The sequence below is a fragment of the Leptopilina boulardi genome, unplaced genomic scaffold (genome assembly GCF_019393585.1).
Source record: "Leptopilina boulardi isolate dan_hultmark-lab unplaced genomic scaffold, ZJU_Lbou_2.1 LbouV2_310, whole genome shotgun sequence".
In the NCBI taxonomy this organism is placed as follows: domain Eukaryota; kingdom Metazoa; phylum Arthropoda; class Insecta; order Hymenoptera; family Figitidae; genus Leptopilina; species Leptopilina boulardi.
This window is the reverse complement of record NW_026137875.1, coordinates 6,668,987-6,681,503: the sequence shown is the minus strand read 5'-3', so window position 1 is coordinate 6,681,503 and position 12,517 is coordinate 6,668,987. Positions and strand designations below refer to the sequence as shown.

The 12,517-nt window shown below is 27.9% G+C and overlaps 1 protein-coding gene across 2 annotated transcripts in view; it reads right to left on the bottom strand.

Moving 5' to 3' along the window:
* Positions 1-2,370: 2,370 nt before the first annotated feature.
* The window catches only part of LOC127283548 (tyramine receptor 1-like), a 241,913-nt gene continuing 231,766 nt past the window's right edge, over positions 2,371-12,517 (bottom strand). For both annotated transcript variants that reach the window (XM_051308502.1, XM_051308503.1), the window contains exons 6-8: positions 9,369-9,702; positions 4,504-4,819; positions 2,371-3,381 (exon numbers count right to left, since the gene is read on the bottom strand). In XM_051308502.1, the coding sequence (XP_051164459.1) occupies positions 3,206-3,381; positions 4,504-4,819; positions 9,369-9,702 (826 nt within the window). In that variant the 3' untranslated portion in view covers positions 2,371-3,205. The remainder of the gene's footprint in view (positions 3,382-4,503; positions 4,820-9,368; positions 9,703-12,517) is intronic.

The window sequence follows — 12,517 nt, the reverse complement described above, 5'->3', positions numbered from 1 at the left end:
ATCGTTTTTATAAAAAGCAAAACTGCCATCTACCTTCTAAAAAGCTCGGCTATATTGATTTTATCGACAAATTTTTTCTCATGCATTTTAGGTTATGTTTATAAGCTGTTACTTTTTAATTATCGAATTGCACATTGTCTTTGATTTTCTGTTATTTTCATTTTCAAATTAAATAGTGAAATGGTCTCCGCAATTGTACTATTACCAAAATATCTGAAAAAATTCGTTTAATTTTGAGTCGATTCAATTCGGCTATGATTGATATAAATTGATTAAATTTTTTGCATGAAAAAAGGAGACCGTTTCGTGTATCATTTCTAAAAATGATACACAAAACGATCTCTTTTTGATATAACTTATGTGCATCAAAACGTTGCAAAGATTTGATGCAATTTTTGGTCTCAATTTGATACTTTTAGGAAAACTGTGCTGAATACGAATCTGAAGTCAGATTTAAAAAATTCAAAATGGCGGATCCTAAATGGTTGTCCATTTTTGTTAAAACTCAATTTTTTTTTTCTCAAAACTGGTTACTACCACCATTTTGGATCCGCCATTTTGAATTTTTACAATCTGACTTCAGATTTGTATTCTACGACCCCGAAAACCCCCAATTAGCAAGTTTCGAGGAAAAATATTAAATTTTTAAAAATCGATCCCCATTTTGGATACGCCATTTTGAATTTTTAAAATCTGACTTCAGATTCGTATTCAGCGACCCCAAAAATGCTTAAAAGTGTATTTTTTGATTCAATTTAATTAATTTTGGAAATTTTATTCATGTTTGTATTTGTCGAATCGTAACATTGATGACTTATATCACATTTACAGGCGCCGCCATATTGAATTTCTGAAATCGCCCATCTGCTTTCCAAAGTAAAAGAGTGTACAAGTTTTTTCAGCCCTTAAACGATTTTTTTTATCAAGTCAATTTTTGGCTAGAGCTCTGTTTCGTTTGACGTGGAACGTCCCATATTTAAAGACATTTTTTCATAGTTATATTTGTTAATTTATTTAATTGTTTTATATATTGCCAAATAATATATTTCAAAAATATTTTGTTGAATTTTTATTTGTTTAAACAATTTATTGTTTATAATTTATAACTCTTTTTAAATACACATTGACATTAGGCACAATTTTATAAATTTGTTAATTTAAAGTTTATAATTAAAAAAATATATAGAATTAAATTTGCAACAATTATTATGTTAAATTGTTTAAACAAATAATTGTTTCTATTTATTAACATTTTTCATAATTTTCCTAGGAAAATGCAGTATTTTTTCCTATTGTAAAATTAGGAAAAAAGCTGCATCTTTCTAAGGTGCACTACAAAAAAATTAATAAATAACAATAAATTGTTTAAACAATTAAACAATGCAATATAATGTTTTAAATCTATTATTTGACAACATAATACACGTACAGGGAAAGTTCTGGATAATTTCAAGTATTTTTGTAAAATAGAATTAAAAAAATATAGTGAAAATTTATATATAGACAAATCAAATAAAAATATCTAATTAAGCTCGGTAGCCGCGGTCGTTAAAGCGTTCGTTAGGTCTCTTAGGTCATGCGTCTGGGGTTCGATTCCCGTAGGGTTCAAATTTTAATTCAACTCTTAGAGTTTTATTTAAAACTTACAGGATATTCCTTCTAGAAAGTTAGTATTAATTGTGGTTAAAATTAATTTTTTTAATTATTTATTATTAAAACTGGTTTTAATTAGGCACCCAAGTTTGGACCAGGCTAAAATCGCATCACAAAACCATTGTAGGACCAAGCTCTAGAATGCCAAACTTGGACCTAGTTAATAATAGAGCAAAACAGATAGGACCAATAGCTAGGACCAGTTTTTATTTTCTACACAGGTTTTATAATTCCAATTTTTATTAATTTAAAAAGAAAGAAAAAAATGTTTTAATTTAATAATTTCAGAAACTTATTTTGATGTCAGTAGTTGTAAAAAAAAATTATTTTACGTTGGAAATTAATTACTTTTAAAAATTTTTATATGATCTGTTTGAGAAATTCTGATAATTTTTAGTTAATATAATTTTAATAAAATATTAGAATACGCAATTTAAATTAGCGAAAAATTAGTGTGATTTTAATATTACTAGTAAAATACAGATTTAGTCAAAAAAAAAAAAAAAAAAAAATTAAATTCTTACTTTTGTTACCAGTAGTTGTATAAGATTTCAGTCATGCGTAACTTTCTACTTGATTTTTGTAATTTTATACTCAAATGAAATAATTGAAAACTTTTTAATGAATATAAAAATAATATTTTAATTTATCATAATAAAACTAATTACTATTTATCAAAGCAGTGAGAATGGTATAATAAAAGAAAAGACATTGTTTATTTTTTTCCTTAAAGACATACTCTTCATTATTGATAGTCGAGACTTAGACTACACATTTACTTTACTATATAATCTTTCATCTGCCTTTGTGAATTACATACTTTTGCACTAACTCTCATTCAGAAAACATTGTTTTGAATATTTTGATGAAAAGAAAACATCCCACCCTTCATTTTTCTTTATTGATATAGTCTACATTAGTTAATTGGTAATTGGAAATTCTCCGACAATTTTTATTTTACAAATATTTGCTTATTATTTTAACAATTTTTTTTTATCACATGTGCAATTCATTTTTTAATGATCACATAGAATTATTTTCTGATAAATTTATTATTTTATATAAAAAGCGGAAATTAGTAACAATTTTTTTTTTTTTAATTCACGTTCTCAAAATTGAAATAATGTTTATTATAATAGGTAGATGAACATTTGCACTATTTTAGTATGAAGTTTATTCTAATTTACAATATCTCATTATGAGGCATTGGAATGTAAAAAATGTCTTAGAAAACGTGTTAAGAAGTTTTACTAGAAAGTAACTTCCCCTCCAATTTTTTTTTTTTCATTGATATTATTTTCTTAAAGCTTTCTTAAATTGTTTTAATTGATTTTAAATATTGTAATCGTCAATTTTTTTTTAATCGTGATATAGTGATCATTATAAAACAGTTTTATATATTGAGACCACTTTCAATTAACTATATATATATACATATTTGAAGCTGCGGTACCACTTGAGGAATCACAGTTGAAATAGCATGTTATTCAGCGATGAATCAAAACTTTTTTTTCACTTTTCAAATTTTAAATCACACTTTCGTTTCCAGAACTCAAGTTTTTGATGTTTCCTTCCGCCAACTAGCTGGTGGAGGAATACTGCGATCGACTTGATTTAATGGAGTTCGTCTACGACAACAATTCCCGCAGGTAAGTCGCCAAAATGCCAGTCTAAAGTCAGCCGAATAGAATGCATAAATGAATGGATTAATTGCTGAATTAATCCAACCTGGAATTGAAAAAAAAAATTCATTACTGATCACGTGTTTCTGATAGCAATGTAAAAAAAAATTAAAAATACGATATACATTTTACAATTTTAATGTACATTCGCACTCTAACCGAGAATGCAAATGGCCAAACAAACAACAGACAAAAAAAAATTGAACGCAATATTTTAAATTAACCAATCAAAAAATATTAACAAAATTGTGATTAGGAACGATTCATTAATTGAAATTATCAATTTTGTAAAAAATAAAAAAAAATACCGACATAGAAACCTACCTTACCGATAGATGGTACAACATGGTTTTTGGAAAATGAAAATATAAAAAATTGCCGACACAGAAATCTACCTTACCGACTGATGGTAAAACAGTTTTAAAAAAGTTGATAACATTTCGCAAAAAATTCTTTACCATCAGTCGGTAAGGTAGATTTCTGTGTCGGTAATTTTTTATATTTTCATTTTTCAAAAAATTTCTTTACCTTCAGTCAGTAAGGTAGATTTCTGCGTCGGTAATTTTTTATATTTTCCTTTTCCAAGAAACTGTTTTACCATCAGTCGGTAAGGTAGATATCTTTGTCAGTAATTTTTTATATTTTTTATTTTTCAAAAAATTGTTTACCAACAGTCGGTAAGGTAGATTTCTAGGTTGGTAATTTTTTTTAAATTTTTATTTTTTTAACATTTTTTACCATCTTGTTAATTTTTTAACCATCTATGTATTATTTAAATAAATATTCTAAACCCGAAATTATAATTAAAAATAAGTATAAATTTGTAATTATAGTATAATTCATGGATTCGTTTATTTAGTGTAAATATACAATTTATCTGTAAATAATATGGTTAAAATTCATTTTTCGAATATTGGCACAATAAACTTTATAAAACTTAATTAACACTTATTGCATCATATTTCAATAATTTATTATACTGTTTATTCTTCTAGTTGATAAGAATTGAATATTTTGAGTTAAACTTGAAGAATATTTATTATTTACAATGCAAATAATTCAATTTGATGAGATGGTGAGATGATATAACACAAAGACATGAAAATGACCTTTTTTTTTGGAGAATCACTTATATTGTATTGAGAAGTTGAAAAAGTGTGAACCATACCTAACCACGTGAGAGCCTGCATGAGAAGGTCCGGCGGCTCCATAGGTAGAAAAGGAGTGATTAGATAAAGAATGAAGAATGGCAACCAACATGCAACAAATCCTCCAACAACTACCGCTAAAGTACCAGCGGTCTTCGTCTCCCTAGCCACCCTGTTGATACAGCTATGATGATGGGTACGAATAGTACCAAACTTCCGGCAAGTAGTTGATATCTCAGTTTGACTGGGCGCTTTATCGCAAGAGTCACTTGTACCTTCTGAAGTTGTATTTCCATCCGTTTTCTTCTTCTTTATTATACTTTTCGTTCTTTCACTCTAAAATGAATAGGGAAAATGTTAATGTAATTGTATATAAAAATAGCTAGGGCATAGAAAAAAATTAAAATTATTTTTCTCCCTTAACACTCTCTAAATCTGAATCAGTCATATTTTATTGATTAGCAGTAGAAATCTACTAATTGCCCTAGCGAGAATTGAGCAACTGACAATTAGTAGAAATTTACTGATTCAAATAGTAAAATATCAATTACTGATTGAATCAGTAATATAAATATATGGCGGCGGCACTGATTTAATAGTTAATTTTAAAGGTTATGTTATATAAAAATTACTGATTTACATAAGTTATTTTCTATTGCTTGCATATTCACTAATTATATTAGTAAATTTCAAAAAATAACTGAAACTTCAGTTAAAATGAAAAGTACTGATTGAATTAGTAAAATTTCTACTGATTCAGATTTAGAGAGCAGCATTGAATTTTATTTTAAAAAGGATGAAATTATTGTTTCTAACTTTTCAATATTCTCCAAGGGTTCAATAAATATTTTCCTGTTTATTTAGAAAATTTGTTTAATTAATAACAATAAAGTACTAGGCATTTTTTTGTTTCCTTAAGCTCGTGTAAAAATATTAAGTGCTTTAAAATTTTCTCCATAGTCATTCTAGATATATTTCTGGACGCTGATGACGGATTTAGGGTTAAAATTGACGATTTTACAGTTTAAAGAAAAATTGAATTTTTTTGGGGATTTTTTTATCACAGGGGTTGCATTAAGGGTGGTAGTAGGGGTTTTCCATTACTTTCCACTTGGAAAGATTCCCCGGAAAGTGCTCCCTGGAGGTTCTATCAGAAATCCGCCGGAACTTCCAACGATATTCCGTCGGAATTCCATCGGAGTTCCAAAGAATTTCTGATGGGATTCCGATGGAGTTCCGACGGAATTAGGACTCTAAAAATTTTGAAAAAAATAATCGGAATTCCGTCGGAATACCATCGGAAATTCTTTGGAACTCCGATGGAATTACGTTGGAAGTTCCGGCGGAATTCAAATAGAACCTCCAGGGGGCACTTTCCGGGCAATCTTTCCAAGTGGGTTTTATCATGCTGTCAATTTTTTTCTACATTTTAGGGTGTATTTTGTGCAAGAATTTGCAATGAAATTGTCTTTCTAAGTAAAATTTTATTTTTTGGGAATTTAGGTGTTGCATTAAGGAGGTTATAGCGGAAATAGAATTAACATTAGTAATTTAATGAAACTTGGTCCACTATTAGATAAATGTTTGAAAATTATTAAATGTAGCTAAATTTTTCAGACCTCTAGGTTCTTGTGAAAAAAGTTGTAAGCGTTTTTGTTTTTTAACAATTAATATTGTGTCTTATGGGAATTAAGTACTTTTTCATACATATTTACTCACCACAAAATAATTAACATTAGGAAATTGATGAAACTTTTTTTAATACAAAACAGATATTTAATGATTAAATATCTGTTTAAAAAAGTGTTATTAGATTCTTGTGGGAGCTGCAATAAATTAATTTTTAACAATATTTCACATTTTATACGTTAAATTGAACAGCTGTCAGAACGTCTGGCAACGTTGCACACTTGATCATGCATATTATACGTTAATTTTGCGCGCTAAATTTTAAAATTTTGATTCTGATAGCACGTATAAAATACGCTATATTTAAAAAGAAAATAAAAGTTAATAAATAAAATTGATTAAACATTTTTAAAATTAAATTAAAGTTAATTAAATAGAGGGATAATTGTTTTATTAAAGTAAACAAGTCATATAGCAACAATTTGCCAACTCGACTGACGTAATGTAGTGTTGCCAGACGTTTCACAGTACCGAGAAAGTCAAATCATAAAATAATAGTTTCTGTTTTGATTAGTTCAGTCAATCTCTATAATCTCCTTAAGGGTGGTAGTAGAGATTTTCCCCTACTTGTATCATGCTGTTAATTTTTTTCTACAATTTTGTGGTGTATTTTGTTCAAGAATTTGCAATAAAATTGTCTATCTAAGAAAAATTGAATTTTTTGGGAATTTTATCATTATTTTGAATTATAAAATTATAATACATTATCATAATGATTTAAAAAATTTTATATGAGAAATTTGACCAATGGGATGTTGGAAGCACGCATTTGCGCACGTGTGTGTTGCTAGTAAAATAAATAATTGACATTATTTTCAGTATAAAATGCAAATTTATAGTTTTCAATATATATATATATATATATATATTTGAGAGGGAATTATTGTATATTTTAATGAGAGTTGTCAGAATATTCTTTTTCTATTTTCATTTCAGCGTTTTTTTTTTCATATAACCGGAATTTCGTGTTTCTGACTAAAAATATATCGTATATACGTATATATAGGTAAACAGGAAAAAAAGCCATCAATGTCGTCACATTTTAGGAATTATCTTTCGAAACCGTTAAGCACGATACGATGATAAATGCTTTTGGACCTTCAATAACGTTTTATGGAATTACCATTTTCTACATACAGTTTGACAAGAAAGCAATAATTTTTTTTCCTCTGTTTAGCAAATAACACATTTTGTATTGCAATTTAAAATTATGAAAAATTTTTAATTCATCAGACCCTTAATTAAATGTGATAAATAATAACTGTTCGAAACAATAACTCATTGAAATGGAATTTTACTATCACCGATTGAATAAAAAAAAATTATTTTCTTGTTATTTTTACAGTTGTGACTGTTAAAAAATATATTGAAATAATTAAAATCCAATTGACAATAGAATTCTAAAATTAACTGTAATTATATTAGGATTGTTATTATATTGGTCCTTAACATTAATGAGAAAAGTGCACTCTAAATAAAGACTTAATTAAGCAAATAGAAATTACTAATGACGAAAATTAGTACAGTTATTGTCTTGGATATTCACATATAATTATTATTAGTTTATTATATGTATATATATATATATATATATGAATTTTCCATTAAGACGCTCGATATTATTGTCATGCATATTCTTGATTTTCTGTTATTGTAATGGATACACACATCAAATAATGTCTATTCATGAACCTTGTTCTATTGGAATCGATAAAGAACTCTCATCTTCACAATCAATTAAAACATTTCAAGTATTCATTATTCAGTTACTAAAAAAGGAACTAAAGATATACATTTTTTTTTTATAACAAATAAACTGAGGACAATGAACAACAATTGATTAAAAGTGCAAAAAACAACGGTTTAGAATACACATTTTTGTTTGAAACTAATTGGAAAAATTCTAATTGGAAAATAATGAAAAAAAATATCAAAATATTACAAATCGAATTAAAATTAAAAATTGTTCAAAAATATTTTTGTTGCTAAAATGTTTTATAAATATTAATTGACGCACTATGTCAAATAATTCCACAATGTGTAGGATGTTTCAAGAGAAAATTTTAATTAAAATTTGTTTCACTCCATGTTGGAATTTATCAAAAGAAATTTAAAATTAATATAAATATGACATAAGCTTTTTGCGGAAATCTGTCACAATTAAGTTGCATTGAATTAATTAATTATTATTTTATTGTCAATGAAAGTTTATTGAATTTATCTGTTAGAGATAAGTTTTGAAAATGTATTTTTGAATATTGTGTAAAAGTTAAAATTATAAATTTTCAAGATAATTATTATAATTATTTAAATATTATAATAATTATTATTGTCTCTTATTAAATATATATATATTACAAAAAGATATCGCCACCGCCGCTGTTTCAAGAATTCTTGACCTAGGAGGGGGGAGTCCCCCCTCCTCAATTTTGAGGTTATATTCGTTTCCAGACTCTGAATATAGCCGCAAGTCCCCTCCCCTCCCCCGCCAGAAATGACCTAAATTTTGAGGTTATGTTCGTTTCAAGGCTCTGAATATAGCCTCAAGTCCCCCCTCCCTCCTGTCATTTCCCCTCCTCCGGCAAAAATTGACCTAAATTTTGAGGTTATGTTTGTTTTAAGACCCTAATAAAGCAGTAAGTCCTTCCCCCTTCCCTCATCTCTCTCTGTATTTCCCGCCAAAAATGACATAAATTTTAAGGTTATGTAAATTTCAAGACTTTCAATATAGCCGCAAGTGGAGGTGGAGTTCCCACCAAAAATGACTTGAATTTAAAGGTTATGTTCGTTTCAAGACTTTTTAATAATTTATTGGTTTTTAGGCAATTTCATTGAAATTATTTTTAAAAATAATTTCTTAATGTCGATTTTAATTTATTTAATTATTTATTTATTATTAATTTAATTAATTTATTAATAAAAATTTAATAATTTTAATTTTAATAAAATTTATTCAGATTTCAATGAATTTGTAATAATAATTCTTTGAAATAGGTGGTTCATTTGGAAAAATAAGATCAATGAAAAATTAAAAAAAAATGATTAAAACAGGGGGGCGTGGCCCCTCTAATATATATATATATTAAATAATTTTTGAATTAATTAATTGAAAATTCTGTTGGAAAAAAATTATATCCGTATATATGAAAATTGTAACAAGAATCTTTTTTTCTAAAATTCAATATGTACACCTTACCAAAAGTGGTCGTCGAGGGCGGAAATTTTCACTCTCAGTTGCTTCCAAATTTCTATGTCTTCCAGCGATAACACATGAAATCCGAGCATAAACGTAAAGCATGACAAGCATAGGTAGAAAAAAGGAGCCCATTGCTGAAAATACAACGTAATATGGTTCCATGTTATATGAACATTTTGTGCTATCACGATTTGTAGCCTCTGGAAAACAACCTAATAATGGTGGACTCGTTATAGCTCCTGCCAGAAACCAAACAACAATGATCATCGATGCTGCCAGTCTTTTACTTCTTCGTCGTCTACTGTAGATTAAAGGTTGCGTTACAGCTAAATATCTACAATATTGGAAAGAGAGAAAAAAAAATTAATAATTTTTATCCAAGATTTTTTTTTTAAAATTAATTTATTAAAAAAAATATTTATTATACTAACCCGTGAAGAAATTGACCAATTTAAAATAAAAATAATCTCAAAAAAATTGAGTAACTTAACAGAAGATATTAAAAAAAATTGAATTTTAATTAAATAAATAAAGAAATTACATTAAAATCTGTTTTTAAATTATAAAATGATAATTTTTTTTTTAATGGCTTGATGATCAATCTTTAAGTTCATAAGTCGAAGTTTCCATGTCTAATATATATATATAATTTCCTCGCCTTGTCTATTGTGGGAAAGGTTTCATGCATCTTCACCACATAAATGTGGTGAGAATTGGAACTTTCAAACAAGCGTAACATGATGCGGTCGGTAATATACAATATACTTGCGTGAATGTTCCAATTTTCACCACATTTATTTGTGGTGGAGCTATATTGAACCTTTCTCGCAATTGATTGCTATTACCAATAAAATGATTACTATATTCTCTATTTAATAATAAATTGAATATATTAATATGTTCATTATTTATATAAAATTAATATAAATAGCAATTTTTTTAAATTATTTTAAATAGAAATAAAACAAATCCATGGAGACTGTAATATTATCATTAGAGGACTATCAAAATTAGTATCAAACTAATTAAAACCCACACAGGGGGTCAATTACGTAACTTTTTCCGGATCCCACATTTCGTATTCCATATTCCGGTTTCCACAATTCACATTCTGAATTCCGGATTCCACATTCTGGATCCCATATTCCGGATTGCACTTTCCAAATTCCGGATTTCATATCCCAAATTCTGAAAGTGGAATTCGGAATGTGGGATCCGGAATGTAGGATCCAGAATGTGGAATCCGGAATATGAAATGTGAAAAGTGGGATCCGGAATGTGGAATTAGGAATACGGAATGTGAAAAGTGGAATAGGGAATGTGAAATCCGGATTACGAAATGTGAAAAGTGGAATGTGGAATCAGGAAAAAGTTATGTAATTGACCCCTCACCTAGAATTTTATCAATATTGCCATTATTCCTGCAATGTTGATGCAATATTAGAATATTGAGGCAATGATGCGAATATTGATGCAAGTTTTGGTGCTGTGTGGGAAATAGTTAACTTAACTGAAATTTTTTTTCAATTCCATATGCTTTTTTTTAGATTCTTATGAGATTCATTAGGCTATACATTCTTTTAAACATTCAATATTTTACAAGAATTTTAAGGAAGAACCTTCGATTTTGAAATTGACAAACAGTTTTTGATGAAACTTGGCCCACTGGTTTAATTGTAAGAAATATGACAAACAGATATTGATATAACTTTTTACAGCTAAAGTTAAATAATTGGTGTTTAAATAATTTCCAAAAACAAAAAAATGATCATACCTCGCACCTATGAGACTTGAAATTAATTATTTTGTATAAAAAAAACACCTTTTTTATCAATCAGCAGTTACTAATAAGCACAACGCTTGGCAACGTTGCTTCTTGAAGGTTAGGGTATACAAGAGGCGCGAAATTTGAAATTTTTTCAAGTAATATAAAAATCGTATCTTTAGGGCGCACTCACACCTTTTGGCTGCCTGCCTGCAGGAGTTGTCATGGCAACGTGAAGGAGTAACAGAGATAGTAAATTCAAATTTTAATTTTCTCTCCCTGTTACTCCTACACGTTGCCATGACAACTCCTGCAGGCAGGCAGGCAGCCAAAAGGTGTGAGTGCGCCCTTACGCGCTAAAGAAAGACGCCAAACCAAACCTTTTTTCATTAGCAATATCTGATAAATACAAAATCGAATTGAAATTTCCACAAAACAATTTGTTCCGATAAAGTTTTCGAATGAATTATTCGTCTTCACTCTGTCCACTGTTTTTGTTTTTGAGGTTAGATTTTTCATTATCTCTAATTCCATAAACACCACGAAGGTTTTTTCCCACCTCCTGCATCCTACAGCGGTTCTCATTAAACTTTTTGGCTAACTTTTTTACCCTTTCAATAATAATTTTTTGATGGTTTCAGGGTCGGCCACTTGCTCAAATTGGCGCTGTTTACTGGAGCACTGACACACTCAAGCAACGTCTGTGTATGCGCCGCCATGTTTGCTTTCATTTTCGTTTAAAAATGCCAATTTTTAAACTTCATTTTTTAATAATTTAACGCAAAATTATATATTTTCCGGAGAACAGCGAAATTCATTGTACCCACATCTATCATCCCTCAAAATTTTAGAGAAAAATCTTTTCTCATTTTAGAGTAAGATGTTTACTACCAAAACACATTTTCTCATATTAGTTCATGTGGGTGGTTCCCACATATACTCTTCACATAATTTTCTTCTAATAAATGTAATTCCGACATGATAATCAAAACATTTGCAGATGACACAAAGCAAAAACAGGGGGAGAAATATAATACAATATTGTCAAGCGCGTTGCGTTAGTACTGATTGATTCAAATGAAAACTTAAATGTTTGTTGTATATTGACTATAACTATGCAGTGAGGCTTCTTCCTTAAATTTACACGATTTCATATGATATTGAAAAAGTAAGAATATATTAAAAATATATGAGCAAAAGTTTTGAACGAAATTTTTTTTGCAACTTCTTTAAGTACGAATTTTATTATAAAATATTGTTTAAAATATCTAAAAAGATGTTATTAATTTAATAATTGTTTAATTTACTGTTTTATTTTACATAATCATCATAATTTTTAATAATAGATTGAAAAAAATATTTCGTTCATATGAATGTTCAAAAC